Consider the following 23,529-nt stretch of genomic DNA (forward strand, 5'->3'; position numbering starts at 1 on the left):
GGGAAAGAGGGAGGGGGGTGGGGGGGAAGAGTGTGTGTGTGGGGGGAAGAGGGGGTGTGTGTGGGGGGGAAGAGGGGGTGTGTGTGGGGGGGGAAGAGGGGGGTGTGTGGGGGGGAAGAGTGTGTGTGTGGGGGGAAGAGGGGGTGTGTGTGGGGGGGAAGAGGGGGTGTGTGTGGGGGGGGAAGAGGGGGGTGTGTGGGGGGGAAGAGGGGGTGTGTGTGGGGGAAGAGGGGGTGTGGGGGGGGAAGAGGGGGGTGTGTGGGGGGGAAGAGGGGGTGTGTGTGGGGGAAGAGGGGGTGTGTGTGGGGGGGAAGAGGGGTGTGTGTGGGGGAAGAGGGGGGTGTGTGGGGGTGGGAAGAGGGGTGTGTGGGGGGGGAAGAGGGGGGTGTGGGGGGGGAAGAGGGGGTGTGTGTGGGGGGGAAGAGGGGGTGTGTGTGGGGGGGGAAGAGGGGGGTGTGTGGGGGGGAAGAGGGGGTGTGTGGGGGGGAAGAGGGGGTGTGGGGGGGGAAGAGGGGGGTGTGTGTGGGGGGGAAGAGGGGTGTGTGTGTGGGGGAAAGGGGGTGTGTGTGGGGGAAGAGGGGTGTGTGTGGGGGAAGAGGGGGGGTGTGTGGGGGTGGGAAGAGGGGTGTGTGGGGGGGGAAGAGGGGGGTGTGGGGGGGGAAGAGGGGGGTGTGGTGGGGGGGGGGAAGAGGGGGGTGTGGGGGGGGAAGAGGGGGGTGTGGGGGGGAAGAGGGGGGTGTGGGGGGGGAAGAGGGGGGTGTGGGGGGGGAAGAGGGGGGTGTGTGGGGGAAGAGGGGAATGGGAGGTGTGTGGGGGGGGAAGAGGGGGGTGTGTGGGGGGGGAAGAGGGGGGTGTGGGGGGGAAGAGGGGGGTGTGGGGGGGAAGAGGGGGGTGTGGGGGGGAAGAGGGGGGGGTGGGGGGGTGTGTGGGGGGGGGAAGGGGGGGGGGTGGGGGGGAAGAGGGGGGGTGGGGGGGAAGAGGGGGGGTGGGGGGGTGTGTGGGGGGGAAGAGGGGGGTGTGGGGGGGGAAGAGGGGGGTGGGGGGGTGTGTGGGGGGGGGAAGGGGGGGTGTGTGGGGGGGGAAGGGGGGGTGTGTGGGGGGGAAGAGGGGGGGTGGGGGGGTGTGTGGGGGGGGGAAGGGGGGGTGTGTGGGGGGGAAGAGGGGGGGTGGGGGTGTGTGTGGGGGGGAAGAGGGGGGGTGGGGGGGTGTGTGGGGGGGAAGAGGGGGGGTGGGGGGGGTGTGGGGGGGGAAGAGGGGGGTGGGGGGGAAGAGGGGGGTGGGGGGGGTGTGGGGGGGGAAGAGGGGGGGTGGGGGGGGTGTGGGGGGGAAGAGGGGGGTGGGGGGGGTGTGGGGGGGGAAGAGGGGGGTGGGGGGGTGTGGGGGGGAAGAGGGGGGGTGGGGGGGGGGTGGGGGTGGGTGTGGGGGGTGGGGGGGGTGTGGGGGTGTGGGGGGTGTGTGGGGGGGAGGGGTGTGTGGGGGGGTGTGGGGGGAAGAGGGGTGTGTGGGGAGGGAAGAGGGGTGTGTGGGGGGGGAAGAGGGGTGTGTGTGTGGGGAAGGGGTGTGTGGGGAAGAGTGGGGGGGTGAGGGGTGTGTGTGTGGGGAAGGGTGTGTGTGTGGGGAAGGGTGTGTGTGTGGGGAAGGGTGTGTGTGTGGGGGAAGGGGTGTGTGTGTGGGGGGGGTGAGGGGGGTGAGGGGTGTGTGTGTGGGGAAGAGGGAGTGTGTGTGGGGAAGGGTGTGTGTGTGGGGAAGGGTGGTTGGGTGTGTGTGTGTGGGGAAGGGGGGGTTGGGGAAGAGTGGGGGGTGAGGGGTGTGTGGGGGGGGGGGTGAGGGGGTGTGTGGGGGGGGGGGGTGAGGGGTGTGTGTGTGTGGAAGGTCAGTGAGAGTTGTTGTTGTGTTGGAGACAGTGAGTTCTGGTCCAGGGGGTGGAGTGTTTTGGAGCGTGATCTCTGGGAGTGTGAAACAGGAAAATAGAGGGTGTGTGTGTGTGTGAGAGAGAGAGAGAGTTGGCTCTGAGCTCTCGCTAGGATACAGAGAGAGAGAGAGAGGGAGCTGCTGCCGCAGTTAGACACAGACAGAGACAGCGAGCGGCTCCCATTGTGTGTATTCCACTGACTCCGCTCGCAAACAGCGCATCCCTCGGCAGCGGGAGAGTGAGAACCGGCAGGCGGCCGGGGTAAAGCCTGCAGCCGGGACTCGGACACCGGCACGTAGGGAGCGACAGAGCCGAGTGAAAGCGAAGCGTTCGGGGGCCGCCTCCGGTTCCAGGGCGGCGGCGGACTGTGCCTCATGTGGGCTCTCGGGGCGGCGGCGCTGCTGCTGCTGGCGGCGGCACTGAGGGTGAGTGAGCGGCGGCTGGTCCCGGTCACCTTCTCCCGGGGCTGCGGCTCAGGGTGGATATCCAGGGCAGGAGGACATCTGCCCGCTTCCAGCCAGAGGGAGGAGAGACTAGAGTACAGGAAAGATACAGGGCAGAGAGAGGACCAGGACTGAGAGAGAGAGAGAGAGGTACCAGAGAGAAATAGATAGAGGCTAGAGAGGGAGAGGGGTAACAGAGCTGGGGGAGAGGGAGGTAGACGGGAAAGGCAGAGGTACAGCACAGAGAGAGAGAGGAGCTCGGAGAGAGATAGATGCAGGGCAGAGGGAGAGAGGTGCAGCATAGATACAGGATAGAGAGGGGGGTACTGGAGAGAAATAGAGGAGAGAGAGGGGCGTATACAGGAGAGAAATAGATACAGGGAGGGGTAAAGGCAGAGGGAGAAAGAGGTACAGGAAAGATACAGGACAGAGAGAGGAGCTAGCAGAGAAATACATGCAGGGCAGAAGGAGAGAGAGGTACAGGAAAAATACAGGACAGAGAGGTGGGTACAGGGGAGAGAGACAAGGAAGGCAGTGAGAGACATACACGTAGAGGTAAAAAGATGCATACTGTGCAAAAAGAGGTATAGCTGAGGGAGCCTGAGAGGGGCAGAAGATGAGGAGGGGAGTGGGATCTGAGAGGTATGGAGAGAGAAAAGAGCAGGCCATAGAGATTCAGGGACAAAAGTACAGTAACCTTATACCCTGGGGCAGATCAGTATCCCAGTGTGTGTGTGTGTTTGGGGGGGGGGGAAGATACTGAGGGTGGTTGGGGATGAGAGACTGAGATAACACTCAAATGAGACCCAGGAAATCTTCTCCTGGAGGGTGGGGGCGGTAAGACTGAATAAAGGGGAGAGAAATTGGGGCATAGACCTCCCCCCACCCCCTCAGACAATGAGAGAAGAATCAGTCCAGACACCACTATGAGGGGTACAATTGAATACAGGGAAGAGGAATTCTGCACAGATCCTGAGAGAAACTGAGACCTGGGCAGAACTTACACAAAGAGAGAGAGAGACGGGGTGGGGAGGTGCATTTTGTGAATATCTTTCTGGAGAGATTAATTCTACAGTCCTTACACACACACACCGTGGCTACGTTGCAAACTATTGATTTCATTGCATTTTAGAAATAAACTTTATTTCTTAAAAAAAAATCCTGCGGTTCGGGAGGTTTGCATTGCAAAGGATCTCTGTAACTGGAAAGACTTTGCACGTTCGGGTGGGTTAGCCATAGGGGTTGTATTGTCTTTAACATGCGGCGTATTTTCGGCGTTGTGTAAGTGGAACAGCCGCCCAGTGCAGAGTGCTTGGCGACTCCTGTCTGTACACCTTCCAGCTGACTGGTGTTAAACCTCGTTACTGTTAATCTGCAGCTCTGCAGTTTTAAAACTCAATTGCATTCCTGATTAATTCTCTAGCAGGTTGCACTGAGTGGTGGAGAGAGACCTCCCAGCGACTTGGTGAGCCCCAGATATTTCCAAGAAGGGGGGTGGGGGTGGGGAGAGAATGTTTGGCATTTAGGACATCAGCAATTTCCCCATTAACTGCCCATTCCTGTTGATTTAAATCACAATGCAACCTTCTCTTTATTGAGCCCTTTCATTCGGTTTGGAGCGGTATTTTCACAATGCCTCATTCACAATTGTTAAGTTGCACTCTAGATTCTTACTTTACAAACAAGCTCAAGTTTTGAGACCTAAATTTAAATCCCAGAACTGCAGCTTCCTTTTTGCTTTGTAACCAGAAGTAATCTGTCTTACCTCTGCATTTCCAAACTGATCAGAATTGCTAAGCATTTTCATCCTAAATTGACCCGTCCCCTTACCCCTTCCGATCTACATGTGAGCAAAGTGCTGATGGCTACAATTTGCTGAAGTGTGCAGGATGTGGGGACTGAACTTGTGTAAATTAACTCTGGAGATCCGAGCAGTGTTTGGCTGGGGTTTATCACAATTAACCGAAACAAGGAAACCTCGATCTGGAAACACCAAAACAGAAATCGCAGGAGAAACTTAGCACGTCTGTGGAGATAAAACAGAGGTTAATGTTTTGAGACCTTTCTAGAGAAATTGTTTACCATGGTTAAAATGTGCTATGTTTTTCACCCCGATCCATGCGATTTTTTAAAACTCCACATGCCTAATAATAGAATTGTTTGAAATACTGCATTATAATCAAATTCCTTTAAGCATGAAATCATTTAACTGCTTTGTCCTATTCAAATGGAATGATCAGGGATGCATTACACTTCGAATTGAATTGTTCCCACAGTACAGCTCCAGCCTGACAAGTGATTTGCTTGACCCAGTTAAGATCGTTTGTCTGGTACCCAAACATTGGACACATTTGAAAATAACCTACTTTCTCACTGGGTATGCCTCTTGAGAGTTTATTTGTTATGGCAGTGTTAGCCATGGTATAATCATATGTCTTTAATTAACACCGAGGAAGATGTGGAAATCCTCTCCATGAGAGTTCTATTTCAATTGTACTCTGACAAGAAAAATTGTCAGTGCAGAGAGAGAGAGAAAAAGTTAACGTTTTGAGTCCGGTCACCTAGCTTCAGTTCTCAAAATGTTCACAATCTTCACAGGTGCTGCCAAACCTGATAAGATTCTCCTGCAATTTCTGAGGACTTTTTATTTAAAGTGCGGTCAGATGTTATAATCTGGGGGACACTGTCTGAAACTCTAGTATAACCATGAATAACTTAAAAAATTACTTGAAGGGGAAAACAACATGTACAGCATTGGAAAAGGGCGAGGAGAGTGGGGACTAATTGGATAGCTTTTTCAAAGAGTCAGCACAGACAGGGTGACTGAATGGACTCCTAATTTCAGAGTAAGGGGTTTCTATTTAAGGGGAAGAGGCTAATGAATTTGGAATTGTTTAATGTACAGAGCTGTCACGACTATAAAAGAGATCTAAGGGGCAATCTTTTGGGGCAGCACAGCGGCTCACAGCATCAGGCACCCAGGTTCAATTCCAGCCTCGGGTGATTGCCTGTGTGGAGTTTGCACGTTCTCCCCGTGTCTGCGTGGGTTTTCTCCTGATGCTCCAGTTTCCTCTCTCAGTCGAAAGATAATAGACAATTGGTGCAGGAGTAGGCCATTCTGCCCTTCGAGCCTGCACCCCATTCAATATGATCATGGCTGATCATCCTCAATCAGTATCCTGTTCCTGCCTTATCTCCATAACCCTTGATTCCACTATCCTTGAGAGCTCTATCCAACTCTTTCTTAAACGAATCCAGAGACTGGGCCTCCACTGCCCTCTGGGGCAGAACATTCCACACACCCACCACTCTCTGGGTGAAGAAGTTTCTCCTCATCTCTGTCCTAAATGACCTACTCCTTATTTTTAAGCTGTGTCCTTTGGTTCGGGACTCACCCATCAGTGGAAACATGTTTCCTGCCTCCAGAGTGTCCAATCCTTAAATAATCCTATATGTCTCAATCAGATCCCCTCAGTCTTCTAAACTCAAGGGTATACAAGCCCAGTCGCTCCAATCCTTCAACATAAGATAGTCCCGCCATTCCAGGAATTGACCTCGTGAACCTGCACTGCACTCCCTCAATAGCCAGAATGTCTTTCCTCAAATTTGGAGACCAGAACTGCACACAATATTCCAGGTGCGGTCTCACCAGGGCCTTGTACAGCTGCAGAAGAACCTCTTTGCTTCTATACTCAAAGCCTCTTGATATGAAGGCCAGCATGCTATTAGCTTTCTTCACTACCTGCTGTACCTGCATGCTTGCCTTCATTGACAGGCGTACAAGAACACCCAGATCTCTTTGTACTGCCCTTTTACCTAACTTGACTCCATTTAGGTAGTAATCTGCCTTCCTGTTCTTGCCACCAAAGTGGATAACCATACATTTGTCCACATTAAACTGCATCTGCCATGCATCTGTCCACTCACCTAACCTGTCCAGGTCACCCTGTAATCTCCTAACATCCTCCTCACATTTCACCCTGCCACCAGCTTTGTATCATCAGCAAATTTACGAATGTTATTACTAATACCATCTTCTATATCATAAGTATATATTGTCAAAAGCTGCGGTCCCAGCACTGATCCCTCGGGTACCCCACTGCAGGGTCGGGTGGATTGGCCGTGCTAAATTGCCTATTGTGTTAGATGCATTAGTCAGAGGAAAATGGGTCTGGGTGGGTTACTCTTCAGAGGGTCGGTGTGGACTTGTTGGGCCGAAGGGCCTCTTTCCAGACAGTAGGGAATATAATCTAGTCTCATTTTTTCTAGCAGAGGGTGGTGTGTGTGTGGGAGGGAATGAGCTGCCAGAGGAAGTGGTGGAGGCTGGTACAATTACAACATTTAAAAGGCATCTGGATGGGTATATGAATAGAAAGGGCTTAGAGGGATATGGTAAAAAACAATGACTGCAGATGCTGGAAACCAGATTCTGGATTAGTGGTGCTGGAAGAGCACAGGAGTTCAGGCAGCATCCGAGGAATGGGCCAGGTGCTGGCAGATGGGGCTAGCTTAGGTTGGGATATCTGGTTGGCATGGACGAGTTGGGCCGAAGGGTCTGTTTCTGTGCTGTAAATCTCTGTGACTGGGCTGTTAAGTATACCTGAGGCTGAGACAGACAGATTTTTAATCAGTAAAGGGAATCAAGGGGAAGGGGGAAAAGGCAGGAGAGTGGAGTTGAGGAATATTAGGTCAGCCATGATTGACATGGATCAGTTTAAGCCGAAGGGCCTGGTTCCATGCTGTAAGACTCTACGACTGTCTATGACTGTATCTCATTGAATTGTGGAAAAGGTTTGATGGGCTGAATGGCCTACTTCTGCTACTTCATCTCACAGTTAGTATTGTATGCTTCTGCGGTTCTAGAATTGTTCGATATAAGCATATTTGGAGTACTGTGTACAATCTTGGTCACCTTGCCATAGGAAGGATGCTATTAAACTGGAAAGGTTGGAAAACCAATTTACATGGATGGCCCCAAGACTGAAGGGTTAGAGTTATACGGGTGAAATTTGAAAGGGTTCAGAAAAGATTTACAAGGATGTTGCCAGGATTGGAGGGTTTGAGCTACAGGGAGAGGCTGAACAGGCTGGACAAAGTTAAAAATGACACAACACCAGGTTATGGTCCAACAGATTTATTTGGAAGCATTTGCTTTTGGAGCACTGCTTCTTCATCAGTTCACTGTCACAATTACCTGATGAAGGAGTAGCGCTCAGAAAGCTAATGCTTCCAAAGAAACCTGTTGGATTTGAACCTGGTGTTGTGTCATTTTTAACCGTGTACACCCCAGTACTAACACCGGCATCTCCAAATCACAAAAAGGCTGGGGCTGTTTTTCCCTGGAGGCTGAGGGGTGACCTTATGGAGATTTATAAAATCATGAGGGGCACGGATAGGGTAAATAGACAAGGTCTTTTTCTCTGGGGTGGGGGAGTCCAGAACTAGAGGGCATAGGTTTAATGTGAAAGGGAGAAAATATAAAAGAGACCTAAGGGGCTACTTCATGCAGAGGGTGGTGTGTGTATGGAATGAGCTGCCAGAGGATGTGATGGAGGCAGGTACAATTACAGCATTTAAAAAGCATCTGGATGGGTATATGAATAGGAAGGGTTTGGAAGGATATGGGCCGGGTGCTGGCAAATGGGACTATAGTTATTTAGGATATCTGGTTGGCATGGACGAGTGGACCGAAGGGTCTTTTTCCATGCTGAGAGGCTGGATAGGCTGGGATTTCTTTCCCTGGAGCGTAGGAGGCTGAGGGGTGACCTTAATAGATGTTTATAAAACCACGAGGGGCCTGGATAGGGTGAAAAGTCGAGGTCTTTTTTCCCCTCAGGGTGTGAGAATCCAAAATTAATGAGCATAGGTTTAAGGTGAGAGGGGGATGGTTCCAAAAGGGACCTGAGGTTGGAAACATTTCATGTAAGCTGCCAGAAGTACATCTCTATGACTATGACTCTATAAATGGTAGATGCAGGTGCAATTCGAATGTTTAAAAGACATTTAGACAGGTACATGGATTGGAAAGGTTTATGGGCCGAATGCAGGCAAATGGGAGTAGGTCAGTGCTGGAAGCCTGGTTAGCATGGATGAAGGGTCTGTTTCCATGCTGTATGACTGACTGACTTTATTTACACCTGACAGAACTGCAACTAAGAAAGGCTTTGTTTGTAAATACAAATGGAAAATGCTGGGGAAACGTGGTTGGCCTGTTACATCTGTAGAGAGATCAAGAAACAAGAGTTAACATTTTGAATCCTGGATGAGTTTCATAGTGAAGACACGTGTGGACTTAAAACTTCATAACTCTCGTTCTATTTTCAAGTGCTGAGTTTCTCCAGCACACTCTCTGTAATTCAGATCTCCAGGATCTACAGTACTGTCTCTTTATTCAAGAGTTTGCTTGCATTTTAAATTATTTGTTTTATGTCTTGGACTTTTCTGTTTTAGATACCAGTGGAAGCAAGTGAACTTGGGTCATGCACACCTGGATTTTCAGAAGATGTTTACAATGCAGACGTTTCAAGGACTATTCATGAAGGGCAGCCTCTTTTGAATGGTAAGTCATTACGACATTAACACATTTTTCTTGCAAAGTACAGTTGGATGTTGTCTGTGTTTAATTAAACTGCAAACCAGGCAAGATCTTCTAGCAATAAGTAACACGGTAGCTTTGAACGCATGGGAAAACTGCAAATATTTCTCTCAAGGCTGAGTTTTGTGCTGGATGCTGTTTCCTTTATATTTGCAATCAGGAATGCAGCGGTTGACATTATTTTCAGCAGCTAAGGCTCTTTTGATTTCTATTGTGAAGTTCCCAAGCTGGTCTCAGAGTTGAACTTTTGCCTTGCGTTTGACACTTATTTGGACTGGATGTTCTGCCGAAATGGCTTTCAGAGTGAGCCGAGTTGGCCAGGGATATTTTGACCAGATTGTCGTCCTTCCTTGTCAAGCTGAACCTCTGCTGTGTGGAATGCTGTCAACCCGAAGGACAATTACAGGATGCGATCTTCTGTAATAGTAGACATCTTTCAAGTCTTTTAATTTTAATTGAACATGCAATGTTTCCATGAGAGAACCCGGCAGAAATTATTAACTAACTATAGACTTGGGATGAGGAAAAAGAATATCTGGTGTTTCAGTTAGCTAGAGATTGGAGACAATTGGGGACGTTATGATCAAGTCGAGGTCTTCAAAATAGTGACTGCTTTTCGTTTTGATGATGAAACTGTTCTCACTGGTGTAGGATTGCCAGTAATCAGACACTGGATCAGTGGTGCTGGAAGAGCACAGCAGGTCAGGCAGCATCCAACGAGCAGCGAAATCGACGTTTCGGGCAAAAGCCCTTCATCAGGAATAAAGGCAGTGCGCATCACTGTTTTTTTTTACATAGACTTAGTGAGGCCACCCCTGGAGTATTGTGTTCAGTTTTGGTCTCCTTATCTGAGGAAGGGTGTTCTGGTGATGGAGGGAGGGCAGTGAGGCTTTACCAGACTGATTCCTGGGTTGGCAGGACTTGACGAATGAAGACAGACTGAGACAGTTAGGATAGAATTTGCTGATGTTGAGAAAATTGAAGGGGGGGGAATCTCATTGAAGGGTTTAAAATTCTAACCGGACAGTGACCGGGGAGCCCAGAATCAGGGGGTCACAGTCTAAGGATACGGGGTGGGCCATTTCGGACTGAGATGAGGAGAAATGTCTTCACCCAGAGAGTGGGGAGCCTGTGGGATTCTCTGCCACAGGAAGTGGTTGAGGCCAAAACATTGAATGTTTTCAAGAAGGAGTTAGATACAGTTTTTAGGGCTAAAGGGGTCAAAGGATCTGGGGAGAAAGTGGGAACAGGGGATTGAGTTGGATGATCAGTCATGATTATACTAAATGACGGAACATGCTCAATGGACTGAATGGCCTCCCGCTATTTTCTACATTTCTGAAATAAGTGGCAGAGTTAAACAATGGGGTCGAGTTGTGATAATGAGCTGAGTTGTGGTGAAAACTTGTTCAGTGGAAACTTTCAAAAGGAAATCTGAATTCAAACTGGAAAAGGCAAAAATAATTATGCGGTAAAAGAATCTTTAACAGTGTACCTGGCTTAAGATGTGCACGTGTCATCTGCATTGTGCCTAATATGTGGTGATGTTTTTCCTCCCAGCTTGGCACATTAATTGAGATGATCGAACAAATCTAAAGGCTAGCTGCATAATACAATCTTTAATAAATCCAGTAGGGAGCATCTGTCCACCCATATAGCCCATAGGGAGTGCCAAGGCAAATGTGAACAGCATTTAAGGGAGGCGAAGTCAGCATCTGAGGGGGGGAGAAAGGAATAAATGTGGAAAGACAGGATGAGGTTTGAGTCTGCACTGAACAGCATGATTCTGTGTTGAATATTCAACGTGCAAACAGTGAGATGCACCCGTTTATCAATCAGGTACAGTCTGTTCATTATTGAGTTACAAGGTCAAAAGGAAATTCTGAAACGAGTTTTAAATATTGACCTTGAAGGTGTGGCACACGGCGCAATTGCAAAGTAGACTTCCACATAAAAGAAATAGTTTGCTCAAGAAATGTCAGCATGCAGCCTGATTTGAGAAAATTATAAATATTGCAAAAGCATATAGAGTTGATAGGAATAGTCAGGCACTGATTCAGACTGGCCTTGGTGCTGACAATGGCTATGACGTTCCTCGTCGTATTTGAAATGCTCGCTGTTAGAGTGTTGTGTTGGGTGTGATACGCAGAAAAAAGGTAGCAATTTTGGAGATTTGTCTTGCAATTTATCTTATCATTTTTACGGCTGTGTAACATTACTCCTGCACAGCTAAAGTTTATTACAATCTGATTCTTGGTTTGGATATTACTGTGCTGTGCTGTGCTGTTAGGGTTGGTACACTGTGTGAATGAAAGTTGTTTTTCCTTTTCTAACGGCATTGCAAACTTCTGTAAAATTTGTTGTAGTGTTTTAGTGTTGTAGTGAGGCCCTTCAGACTTGTTATGGCACAGTGTTCCTCCTCAAACAAGTTTTAAAAAGTAGACTGTGATCCGCAAAGGCTGTTCTCTGTTTTCCCTTCGAATAGACCTTTTTGGAAGTAGTTGGCTCAAATGTTTTATCATGAACGTACCTTCAGCAGCCTGGGACCTGAGCTCTCCGATTCTCTCCTTAACTTTCTCGTTGTATTATCGTGTTGTCACACCTTGGTTTTAAGACAGTTTCATGACATCGCCACATGTGACACTGTAATATAAAATTGCCTGCCCCACTTCAAGTCACCTTCTCTGTGTATTAGAGACAATTGTTTCTATGTAATGTACAGTAACATCAGACAGCACAAAGGCTAGACTGTGATATCGTTGTATTGTAGATGTACTTCAAGATATCTGACTCAACAGAACCTGACTCGCTGTGGGATTTGTTATGTAGTAAACCACAAATGACATCAACTTCTCTGTGTCTCACTCTCCTGTTTCAGGATTAGGAGTAGGCCATTCAGCCCCTCGAACCTGCTCCACAATTCAAGACAGTTGTCGCTGATATGATTGTACTTCAGAATTTAATTTCTCCTTACCCTCAATAACCAAAACTCAAGACCCTCAGAGTAAAATTTAAAATGGGCAATCCTTTCTCCTAGATTCTCTCATAAGAGGAAACGGCCTCTCCATATCTACCTTGACAAGACCCTTCAGGATCTTGTATGTTTCAGTCAGGTCCCCTCTTCCGTTCTAGACTGAGGACAAGCTGAGACTGTTTAATGTTCCCTCATCATGGGAGTTCATAGCCCAGTGGTGTCACTGGACCAGGAAGGTAGAGTTCCAGATTAATGTTCTGGGCAACGGGAGTTTGAATCCCACTGTGGGCGATAGTTAAAATTGAAATTCAATGAAAATAAAATATGCAGTGAGAAACTGGTCTAATGGCAATCACTTTCAATTGTAAAAACCCATCTGGTTCACTACTGTCCTTCAAGGAGGGAAAACTGCTATCCTTACCTGGTCTGGTCTACATGTGACTCCAAACCCACAGCAATACGGGTGCCTCCGAACCTGCCCCCTGAACAGTCCAACAAGCCATTCAGCCCACATCCAATCAGAGTCATAGAGCTGGACAGCACGGAAACAGACCCTTCGGTCCAACCCGTCCATGCTGACCAGATATCCCAACCAAATCTAGTCCCATTTGCCAGCACTTGGCTCATATCCTTCTAAACTCTTTCTATTCATGTAGCCACCCAGATGCCTTTTAAATGTGGTCACTATGCCAGCCTCCACCATTTCCTCTGGCAACTCATTCCATACACTCACCATCCTCTACATTTAAAAAGTTGCCGCTTAGGTCCCTTTTATATCTTTCCCCTCTCACCCTAAGCCTATGCCCTCTAGTTCTGGACTCCCCGACCCCAGGGAAAAGACTCTGCCTATTTATCCTATCCATACTCCTCATGATTTTATAAACCTCTATGAGGTCACCCCTCAGCCTCCAACACTCCAGGGAAAACAGCCCCAGCTTGTTCAGCCTCTCCCTATAGCTCAAATCCCCCAATGCTGTCAACATTGGGGGCAGGGGGGAGAAAGAAAACATGCCAACCTTCGCTGAACTGCATTTACAAGCCTCCTGAATTAAGCTCATTAATACCATGCACACTTCAAAACAAAAATCTTCTCCTTTTTCAAATCTGCCCCCTCTGACCAAGATTGTCTCCTTATTGTGACGCTACATCAGAATTTGGTTTGTTAACTCTTCCATAATGCATCTTGAGATTTTGTGTCTGAAAGCACTATGCAAATATAGTGATTTTTGTTAAGCAGGTCCCAGTTTTGTTTGTTCCCAGATTGCGATATCTTAAACACAAAAGCGCTCCGAGTCTGACCATCTTTGGGCGTTGGTTTTTAAAGCTAGCCTGTTGTTGTTAAAACTAGTTAACAGGATAGTCTTTCAGCTGATGCATGCATGCAAGTAATCTCTGACTTTTTAAGTAATATCAGCAACAACTGCCTCATCACTATTTCAAAGCTTTCACATTAAGGCTTGATCATTCATTAATTGGATCCAAGGGTTTAAGAATTGACCAGTGTAGATATAAATTGGTGAGAGATAAGGCACAAGCAACAATTGCCTGAATGAGTCAGAGGAATTTAAATCCGACAATAAAAGTGTCTAATTTTTTGCTTAATGGGGTTCCAGGGCCTCTGTTCTCCAAAAGACCAAGTAATTAATCCCAAGTACAGAGTTGGTATGGAAATATATTAAATTCTGGATAAATAGGTTTCAGAATACAAGAGTTAAAAAGCTCAGGTTCAAGTCCTAGCTGCTCCAGTGGGTTAAATATTTCCTAATTGGCCTGTTCAGGGATGTTTTAGAAGGATGAGGGGGAATCTGATTGAAACTTGCAGACTCCTGAATGGCCTGGACAGCATGGATGTTGGGAAGATGTTTCTATTGGTAGGAGAGACTGGAACCTGGGGGCTCAGCTTTAGAGTAAAGGAAAGACCTGTTAATCATTGAATCCCTTCAGTATGGAAACAGTCCATTTGGCCCATCAAGTCCACATCAACCCTCTGAAGAGTAACCCACCAGACCCATTCCCCTACCCTATTACTCTACATTTCCCCTGACTAATACACCTAACCTACACAGCCCTGACACAATGAGCAATTTCTCATGGCCAGTTCACCGTAACCCGCACATCTTCGGACATCTGGGAGGAAACCAGAGCACTGGAGGAAACCCATGCAGACACGAGGACAACGTGACAAGTCCACACCGACAGTCGCCCGAGGCTGGAATCGAACCTGGGTCCTTGGTGCTGTGAGGCAGCAGTGCTATCCACTGAGCCACCAGAGCTAGGAAGAAACCTCTTCAGTCTAGAGAGTGGTGAATCATTGCTACAGAAGACTATGGAGGCCAGGGCATTGGGTGTATTTAAGATGGAGATAGATAGGTTCTGGATATCAGGGGTTATGGAGCGAAAGTGGGAGAATGGGGTTGAAAAACATGTCAGCCATGAATGAATAGCAGAGCAGACTCAAAGGGCCGATTGGCCTAATTTCTGCTCCAATGTCTTATGGTTATGACATATGTCTGGAGCAGTTGGGACCTGAGCCCAGGCCTCCAGGCTCAGAGGTTGGGACACTATCACTGCTCCTCAAGATCCCTTGCTCTACAGGTTCATTAGAATGTGTGTGAGCTGGTCAGTTATAAAAAAGGTTAGTGCTTAACTTAATTAATTGACGGTATATGGGTGTCACTGTCTGGGCCAGCACTTATTGTTTATCCCAAATTACCTAGAAGGCGATTGAGCATTAAGCACTTTACTATTGGTATGGAGTCTCATGTAGACCAGACCACATAAGGATGACAATTTCCTCTGTAAAGGACATTAGTGAACCAGATGGGTTTTTTTCCTGACCTGACGATGGATTCATGGTCATCATAAGACTTGTTATTCCAGATTTTCTTTTGAATTCAGATTTCACCATTTGCCATGGTGGGATTTGAACCTGGGTGCCCAGAATTTATCCGGGTCTCTGGATTAACAGTGTAGGGATCATACCATTGGGCCTTCACCTCCCCATGTTCTGAAGTGTGATGGTGGTAGACTCAGTAAGTGGCGACTTCAAATTCTGAGACTCCCTCGGTACTGAAGAGTGTGCTGTGGGATGGGTGTGGATTCCCGTGGAACTGTCAGCTTGTGTTGTCATTGGGTGATGGGCTGCTAGGGCAGGGTGTGTTAGTGGTTGTAACAGGGTCAGCTGGGGGACCTCCAAGAATCTGAGTTCCCTGATTGGGGCTGTTAACCTGGTCCAATCAGGGAGCCCTGGCTGACAGATAGAAACAGGAGTGTTCTGTCCTCAGCGCTGTCACCCCGGACAGGTACCGGGGCAGGCTGACCTAGAGGTGGTCGAAAGGTGTATCAGGGCGGACCGAGAACTGGAAGGGGCGTAGGGTGGACTGAGAGCCGGAAGGTACATAGGGGGCGGGCTGCCTTAGAGTGGTCGGAAGGTGGGAGGGATGGGGGCTTGCTGGGTCTGTATTGAATGCACCGTTTCTGTAACTGGATTGGCTTTTTATGTACAAATGTCATTGCCGCCGTCTTGTCGTATGTGAAACTGGGATTTGAGGTTTGTCCTCATCTCTCTGTAAACTGGTTGAAGGGTGGGGTTTGGGGCCTGGCCTTGCTGTTCCTCTCCCTTGTAAAATTGCTGTTGTACACAGCTGTAAATGTTCACTGTTTTTGGTAAGCTGTGTTTTGTAATTTGTTTAATAAAATTTAAAAAAATATATAAACAGGAATAAAACGAAGCAGGACTGTAGGAGGTTCTGCTCACTCAGAGCTGGATCAGTGTCAGGGACTCTCCATGTGTAAATACAGAAGAACCTCGATTATCCAAACAAAATGCTCCCTGCCCGTGTTGTTCTGATAATCTAGGTTCCTCTGTCAAGGCGGACTTGTTAACAGGGTATTATTTCAGTGTGTGAGTGAGAATCTTCAGAGCCTGTGCCACCTCTGGACAATTTGGCTATGGACCTGGCGCATAGTGCCCTCCTGTGTGCCACCCAGCAACGGTGATTTCCCAACAGCGCGTGCCCGCATTGCCAAGGTCTGTCAGGGTGTTTGTTTTTAAGGTGATGATGCATTCTTTGCACTGAGCACTTTGATATTACAGTCATAGCAACCCACAACAAGGCCCTTCAGCCCATTGAGTCTGTGCTGGTCAAAAACACCTGTCTGACTATTCCAGAACCGTACACAATACTCCTGTGGCCAATCAGTGTTTTATACTGTTTCAGCATCACCTCCCTGCTCTTAAACTCTATCTCTCGACCAGTAAAGGCAAGTATGCCTTGTTAACCCCTTTATCCATCTACCCCGATACCGGAATGATTCTGTCGATATGAATAGAATGATCTTCAGAGCTTTCCAAGATCCTATAGTTCATTCTGTTATCGTACAGCAGACTGGTTCCTCCTCCAACAGGTTACCCATTTGGGCTTTCTGTAGCCCCTCCATCTGGAAGATTGGCATAGAGTCATAAAGATGTAAAGCTTGGAAACAGACCCTTCGGTCCAACTCGTCCATGCTGACCAGATATCCTAATCTAATCTGGTCCCACCTGCCAGCACCTGGCCCGTATCCCTCTAACCCCTTCCTATTCATATACCCATCCAGATACCTTTTAAGTGCTGTGATTGTACCAGCCTCCACCACTTCCTCTGGCAGCTCATTCCATACACGTACCACCCTCTGTGTGAAAAAGTTGCCTCTTAGGTCCCTTTTAATCTTTCCCCTCTCACCCTAAACCTATGCCCTCTAGTTCTGGACTCTTCCCACCCCAGGGAAAAGACCTTGTCTATTTAGCCAATCTAGTCACTCAACTTGAATTAAGAAATATTTCTATTTTGATGTTTAGAAGGCCAGTAGCAGTCTTTATTTGCTGAAAGTGAGCACTGTACATGCTGGAATTAGAGTCAAGAGTATGGCACTGGAAAAGCACAACAGGTTAGGCAGTGTCCAAGGAGCAGGGAAATCGACATTTCGGGCAAAAACCCTTCATCAGGTCTTTTTGTCCAGTTCCCTTTAACGCAGTGAAGTGGCACAAAGGGGCCCAACCAGACGATTTAAAATACAGAAGGAGGGGATGACCAGAAGCTTACTCAAATGTAAAAATGAAACTGAAAACTCTTTCATGCTGCAAATCTGAAAGATAAGTAAGAAGTGTTGGAGAAACTCCGCACATCTGATAGCATCTGTTGAGAGAGAAAAGTTAATGGGTTGGGTCTAGTCACTGCCCTGACAAATACTACTAGACTTGAAATGTTAACACTCTCTCTCTCTCTCTGTCTTTCTCTCTCTGTCTTTCTCTCTCTGTCTCTCTCTCTCTGTCTCTCTCTCTCTGTCTCTCTCTCTCTGTCTCTCTCTCTCTGTCTCTCTCTCTCTGTCTCTCTGTCTCTGTCTGTCTCTCTCTCTCTCTCTCTCTGTCTCTCTCTCTCTGTCTGTCTGTCTCTCTCTCTCTCTCTCTCTGGCTCTCTCTCTCTCTCTCGCTGTTTCTCTCTGTGTCTCTCTCTCCCTCTCTCTGTGTCTCTCTCTCCCTCTCTCTCCCTCTCTCTGTCTCTCTCTCCCTTTCTCTGTGTCTCTCTCTCTCCCTCTCCCCATCTCCCTCTCTCTCCCTCTCCCTGTCTCCCTCCCCCTCCCTCCACCTGTCTCTCCCCCTCCCTCCGCCTGTCTCTCCCCCTCTCTGTCCCCCTTTCTCCGCCTCCCTCTCTCTCTCTCTTTCCCTCTTTCCGTCTCTCTCTCTCTCTCTCTCCCTCTTTCCGTCTGTCTCTATCTCTCTCTTCCTCTGCCCGTCTGTCTCTCTCTGTTTTTCTCTCTCTCTCTCTCCCCCCCCCTCCCCCCACCATAGATGCCGCCAGATCTGCTGAGTTTCTTCAGCATTTGTATGTTTATTGGGTTTTTTCAAATGGTTAAACTTTAAAGGAATGTCTGAATGGAAGGAAATGAAGGAACATCAGAAAGAATGGCACTGGAGGGGATTCTTAAATTTGTTCACAGGACATAGACCTTGCCGTAAAAGACCAGCATTTATTACCCAGAGGGCGGTTAAGCGTTAGTCACGTAGCTGTGGGTATGGAGTCACATGTAGGTCTGACCAGGTAAGGATGACAGATTTCCCCTGCGAAAGAACATTAGTGAACCACATGGGTTTTGTAAAACGGTTGACAATAATTAAATGGTCACCATAAGGTGTGCCTTTTCAAAACCACGGTAGGATTTCAACGTGGTATTGTTGATTTACTAGGCCGGTGATAGTACCATGAGACCACCACCTCCCCAGAATGTGGACCCCATCCACCTATAGTGGGATTTGATTTTAATTGCGGATGTATGAGGGGGGTGTCAGAATGTGGACCCCAGGCACCAAGTGATGGAGTGGATTTAACTTGCAGATGTGTGAGGGGGGGTGTCAGTGTCTGGGGAAGAGCAGCAGCAGTGCTCGGAGACAGGTGAGGCTGGAAGAGGTTATGGGGTGAGCTGGGTGAGGGCCAGGAGGGATTTGAAAACCAAGGTGAGAATTTTCAAAATGGAAGTGTTGCTTGACCAATGTGACGCAGCGAGGTGGTGGGTGAATGTGAGTTGGAGAAATGAAGTGATGGGTGGTAGCGTTTTGGACGACCTCAAGTTTAGGAACGGTAGGGTGTGGGAGTCCAGCCCGGAAGGGGTGAGTTCAGAGGAAAGTGAGGGTTTCCGTGGTGGAACAGCTGAGACAGGCTGAAGCCAGATGTTGTGGAGACGCAGGTGGTTAGTCTTGGTGAACATGAATGTGAATTGAAATAGTCCATGCACGTGTTGGCAAACACCATCTCTCAGCTTACAATGGATCTCCAGAAAATATATCTTTGTTCCAGGTACTGTCAGGGTTTAAAGTTCAAAGGGTCAAAGGAACGTGATGATGCTTCTTCAAGCTAAATCTTGTTTCCAAGGCCTCATCCCTGATGGCTCATTGTGTGGCTGAAAATAAGTCCAGGAATTTGCCTCGGTGTAGGTACAAACATTCACCTTCACGTAACTTAGTCAGACTCGCCTCTCATGTTTCATGTTCACGGCCCACTTTGGAGTCTAGACATTGGTACCCGAATGTCCCTACTGGAATTGGGACAGGCATAAGACCGTAAGACATAGGAGTGGAAGTAAGGCCATTCGGCCCATCGAGTCCACTCCACCGTTCAATCATGGCTGATGGGCATTTCAACTCCACTTACCCGCATTCTCCCTGTAGCATGATAGGCTGAACAGCTGCCTTCTGGGGCATGACAATTCTGTGACACTGTAAATCCCCTTTGATTGGAGTTTCCCACCCAGGTATTTCAGAGTTGACTCAATAGCTGGCTCTGGAGTCACATGTAGGCCAGACCAGGTGAAGATGGCAGACTCTCTTCCCTAAAGGTCACAAAGGGGTTCTGATGGGCTGCTGTAACTCTTAAGAGCTGATTAGTAAGTGTTTAAATGAATGCCATTACCCTTCAAATTTGGGGCAGCACAGTGGCTCAGTGGTTAGTGCCAGGGACCTGGGTTCGATTCCAGCCTCGGGGCAACGGTCTGTGGGGAGTTTGCACATTCTCCCCGGGTCTGTGTGGGTTTCCTCTGGTTTCCTCCCACAATCCAAAGATGTGCATGTTAGGTGGATTGGCCACGCTAGATTGCCCATGCTGTCCAGGGATGTGCAGGCTAGGTGGGTTAACCATGGGAAATGGGGTGGGTCTGGGTTGGATGCCCTTACAAGGGTCAGTTTGGACTCAATGGTCCAAATGACCTGCTTCCACACCGTTGGGATTCTATGATTCTAAATGTGCTGATCTTTTTCATATGAACAATTCTGGATGTGTTTTTCTCGACCAATAGCGATTAAAACGTGGCTGATTCAGCTTGGAATCTTCGAAGTTTAGAAGCTCCTATTGTTCTGTCACACATCCAAGATTTAATCATGCAATTTTTTGTTTTGCTTTTCAAATAAAGTGTGCACTTTCCAATTGGGCTGTATCGTTTTTTGGAAGCGTTTTGTGTTAAAATTGAAGCACTCATTAAAAATAGATTTCCGTTTTAACTCGGTGTTAAATGTTGTAGCTTCTCTAAACAAAAAGCATCCCGGGGGGCAATATGTTTACTGGATTCAAACTTAACAAAGGTGCAAAGAATGCTACGGGAAGGAAGATGAGAATTTAATTGATTTTGACCACAACTCGATGCTTACAGTAAGCAGAATGGCTTAAAATAACTTCCTGACTTTATAAATTCCTGTGTAGTCTTTGCACTTGGGGATTAATCACAAGACTGGGGCAATGATTAATAAACATATGCTGTCCGAGACCCTTTAGCTCCTTACATTTGGTGTGAGTGTGTGTTTGTGTGTGTGTAGGAAGTGGTATTGACTCCCAATATGGTGATGCAGTCTGTTGGATTGAAACCCTAATGTAATTCTGTGGTTCAGATCAGGCTCAAATCTGTTTTGTGAAGGAAAGGTGCAATATTTGAACAGCACTGTGTATTGACTGAGAGTGTTATGGTTCATAGATTGGCAAATAGCCTGGGTATGTGTTGTTTTTCCCCTGTGTGCGTGTCTCTGGTCAATTGATTTCTGCAAGGGTCTTTGTGTGGGGAGCAGGTTGGGGGGTGAAATGCAATGGAATAAAGTCTCCCCTCCAATTAAGATCAGAACGGTGCTACAGGGTGGTGCTTGAAATGTAATAAATTTGCTTGAAGCTCGTTCACTTGAGGTTTTATTCCCTGCACCCCCATCTTTCCTTTGTCCAAGAGATCATTCAGAATTAAACATTGGTAATGCAGTGAGCTATTGCTGTTTTCCTGCATGTCACCTGTTTTGAAGATCTGTCCTTGTTGAGCAAAGGGAATAGCAGAGGGAGAGGGGGAAGAGATGTACTCTGCAGGTTCTGATGTTGCTGGGCAGAATGGGAAGCTTTAGACTGTATGGGTGTGTGGGTTTTTTTTCCCCTTCTCCTGAGCAGCCAGCTCCCCATCTGAAACCTTTGGGCTGACCGGCCTGGAATGCGGTGCTGATAAGTGGGGTCCCCATTCTGAAAGGCTTGTCTGTTTGTCTGCAGCTGTTTTATATCCACGTTGGAGAGGGGTGGCTAAGTTCACTCTGAGTGGCTTGTGCTGCAGCAAGCATGCCAGAATGGCACACAGGAAAGAGGCCATTTGGCCCATTGTGCTTGTGCCAGCCCTTTTGAGACAGCTGTCCAGTAAATCACATTCGTGCCCTCTCTTTCGATCAATCACTGCTATAGCAGGTCACTCTCTTGCACTTGCTCACTATCACGCGCACATAGGGAGTGGCACAGTGGCTCAGTGGTTAGCACTGCTGCCTCACAGTGCCCAGGGATCCGAGTTCAATTCTACCCTCAGGTGTGTGTGGAGTTTGCACATTCTCCCCGTGCCTGCGTGGTTTTCCTTTGGGTGCTCCGGTTTCCTCCCACAGTCCAAAGGCATACAGGTTAGGATGGATTGGCCGTGCTAAATTGCCCCATAGTGTCCAGGGATGTGCAGGCTAGGTGGGTGAGCCATGGGAAATGCAGGGATACAGGGATAGGATTGGGGAGGATACATGTCTGGGTAGGATGCTCTTCGCCCTCCCTCTCTCTCTCTCCTCGCCCTCCCTCTCTCTCTCTCTCCTCGCCCTCCCTCTCTCTCTCTCTCCTCGCCCTCCCTCTCTCTCTCTCCTCGCCCTCCCTCTCTCTCTCTCCTCGCCCTCCCTCTCTCTCTCTCCTCGCCCTCCCTCTCTCTCTCTCCTCGCCCTCCCTCCCTCCCTCTCTCTCCCCTCGCCCTCCCTCCCTCTCTCTCCCCTCGCCCTCCCTCTCTCTCTCCTCGCCCTCCCTCTCTCTCTCTCCCCTCGCCCTCCCTCCCTCTCTCTCCCCTCGCCCTCCCTCTCTCTCTCTCCCCTCGCCCTCCCTCTCTCTCTCTCCCCTCGCCCTCCCTCTCTCTCTCTCCCCTCGCCCTCCCTCTCTCTCTCTCCTCGCCCTCCCTCTCTCTCTCCTCGCCCTCCCTCTCTCTCTCTCCTCGCCCTCCCTCTCTCTCTCTCTCTCCCCTTGCCCTCCCTCTCTCTCTCTCCCCTCGCCCTCCCTCTCTCTCTCCCCCCTCGCCCTCCCTCTCTCTCTCTCCCCTCGCCCTCCCTCCCTCTCTCTCCCCTCGCCCTCCCTCTCTCTCTCCCCTCGCCCTCCCTCTCTCTCTCTCTCCTCGCCCTCCCTCTCTCTCTCTCCCCTCGCCCTCCCTCTCTCTCTCTCCCCTCGCCCTCCCTCCCTCTCTCTCCCCTCGCCCTCCCTCCCTCTCTCTCCTCGCCCTCCCTCTCTCTCTCTCTCCTCGCCCTCCCTCTCTCTCTCTCCCCTCGCCCTCCCTCTCTCTCTCTCCCCTCGCCCTCCCTCTCTCTCTCTCCCCTCGCCCTCCCTCTCTCTCTCTCCCCTCGCCCTCCCTCTCCCTCTCTCCCCTCGCCCTCCCTCCCTCTCTCTCCTCGCCCTCCCTCCCTCGCCCTCCCTCTCTCTCTCTCTCTCCTCGCCCTCCCTCCCTCTCTCTCTCCTCGCCCTCCCTCCCTCTCTCTCTCCTCGCCCTCCCTCTCTGTCTCTCTCTCTCCTCGCCCTCCCTCTCTCTCTCTCTCTCTCTCTCTCTCCCCTCGCCCTCCCCCTCTCTCTCTCTCTCTCCTCGCCCTCCCTCTCTCTCGCCCCCCCCGTAGTCCCACCTGCCTGCTCCTGGCCTATATCCCTCCAAACCTTTCCTGTTTATGTATCCATACAAATGAGTTGTAATTCTGCTCGCATCCACCAATCTCTGACTTTAAAAAAATCCTCTGCATAATATTAGAGTAGCAGGACTTGTTTACATCACAGTGAGAGGCCTTTTGGCCCGTTGTGTCCATGTCAGTAATCAATCATCCATTTATTCTCTGCAGAAGGTTGCCTTCTTCAACAGGATAGGCTGCTGCCCCCTTCCTGGTCAGTGGTGCTAATAAACCTCCAGATATATGGCTCAACATTGTGCTATATGTTCCATGAACTAACATATAGGACAGTACTTGGACTGTATTGTACTGATGTGGGGTGGTATTTAACATAATAAACCACACCGTGATGGCACATCTGTCTTACCTACTAGGCAAAAAGGCCAGAGTGCTATCTGTTTTCTAATTCTGTTCGGTGCTCGTTCATAATGTACTCCCTCCCGTGTCCAAACACCCGCTGTTTCTAGGTTTTCACGTTTCGAGAGTGCCCTATCCTACTCTGCTTTGGTCTAAACTGCATGACCCCATGTTGAGATTCATTAGCCACAGTTTTAACCATGACAGATTTTTCACCAATGCCTCTATCTAATGCCTTGCCTGTTGACACTGCCCAGGATGTAGCTTGTTTTGAGTGAGAGCATGTTAACTCCACCAGCAGGGATGTTGTTGTTGGATGTTGGATAATGATTTAAGATGTTTGACCGATGAACCAGAGGGGAGATAAGATAGAACAAATTCTTGCAGTGAGTTATCGTGACTTGGAATGTGTTGTCTGAAAGGGTACTGGGAACATGTGATTGTGTGGGTTAGGATCAGGAAGAAGGCCATTCAGCCCCTCAAGCCTTCTGTACCATTCACAAGATCATGGCTGTTCCAATTGTAACCCTGAATCTA

At 48.9% G+C, this 23,529-nt stretch overlaps 1 protein-coding gene across 1 annotated transcript in view; it reads left to right on the forward strand.

Moving 5' to 3' along the window:
- The first annotated feature begins 2,001 nt into the window (after positions 1-2,001).
- The window catches only part of LOC132815116 (cadherin-2-like), a 213,676-nt gene continuing 192,148 nt past the window's right edge, over positions 2,002-23,529 (forward strand). The window contains exons 1-2 of the mRNA XM_060823890.1: positions 2,002-2,337; positions 8,806-8,914. Coding sequence (XP_060679873.1) covers positions 2,287-2,337; positions 8,806-8,914 — 160 coding nt within the window. The 5' untranslated portion in view covers positions 2,002-2,286. The remainder of the gene's footprint in view (positions 2,338-8,805; positions 8,915-23,529) is intronic.

This window comes from Hemiscyllium ocellatum, chromosome 4, assembly GCF_020745735.1.
Source record: "Hemiscyllium ocellatum isolate sHemOce1 chromosome 4, sHemOce1.pat.X.cur, whole genome shotgun sequence".
NCBI classification, from domain to species: Eukaryota; Metazoa; Chordata; class Chondrichthyes; order Orectolobiformes; family Hemiscylliidae; genus Hemiscyllium; species Hemiscyllium ocellatum.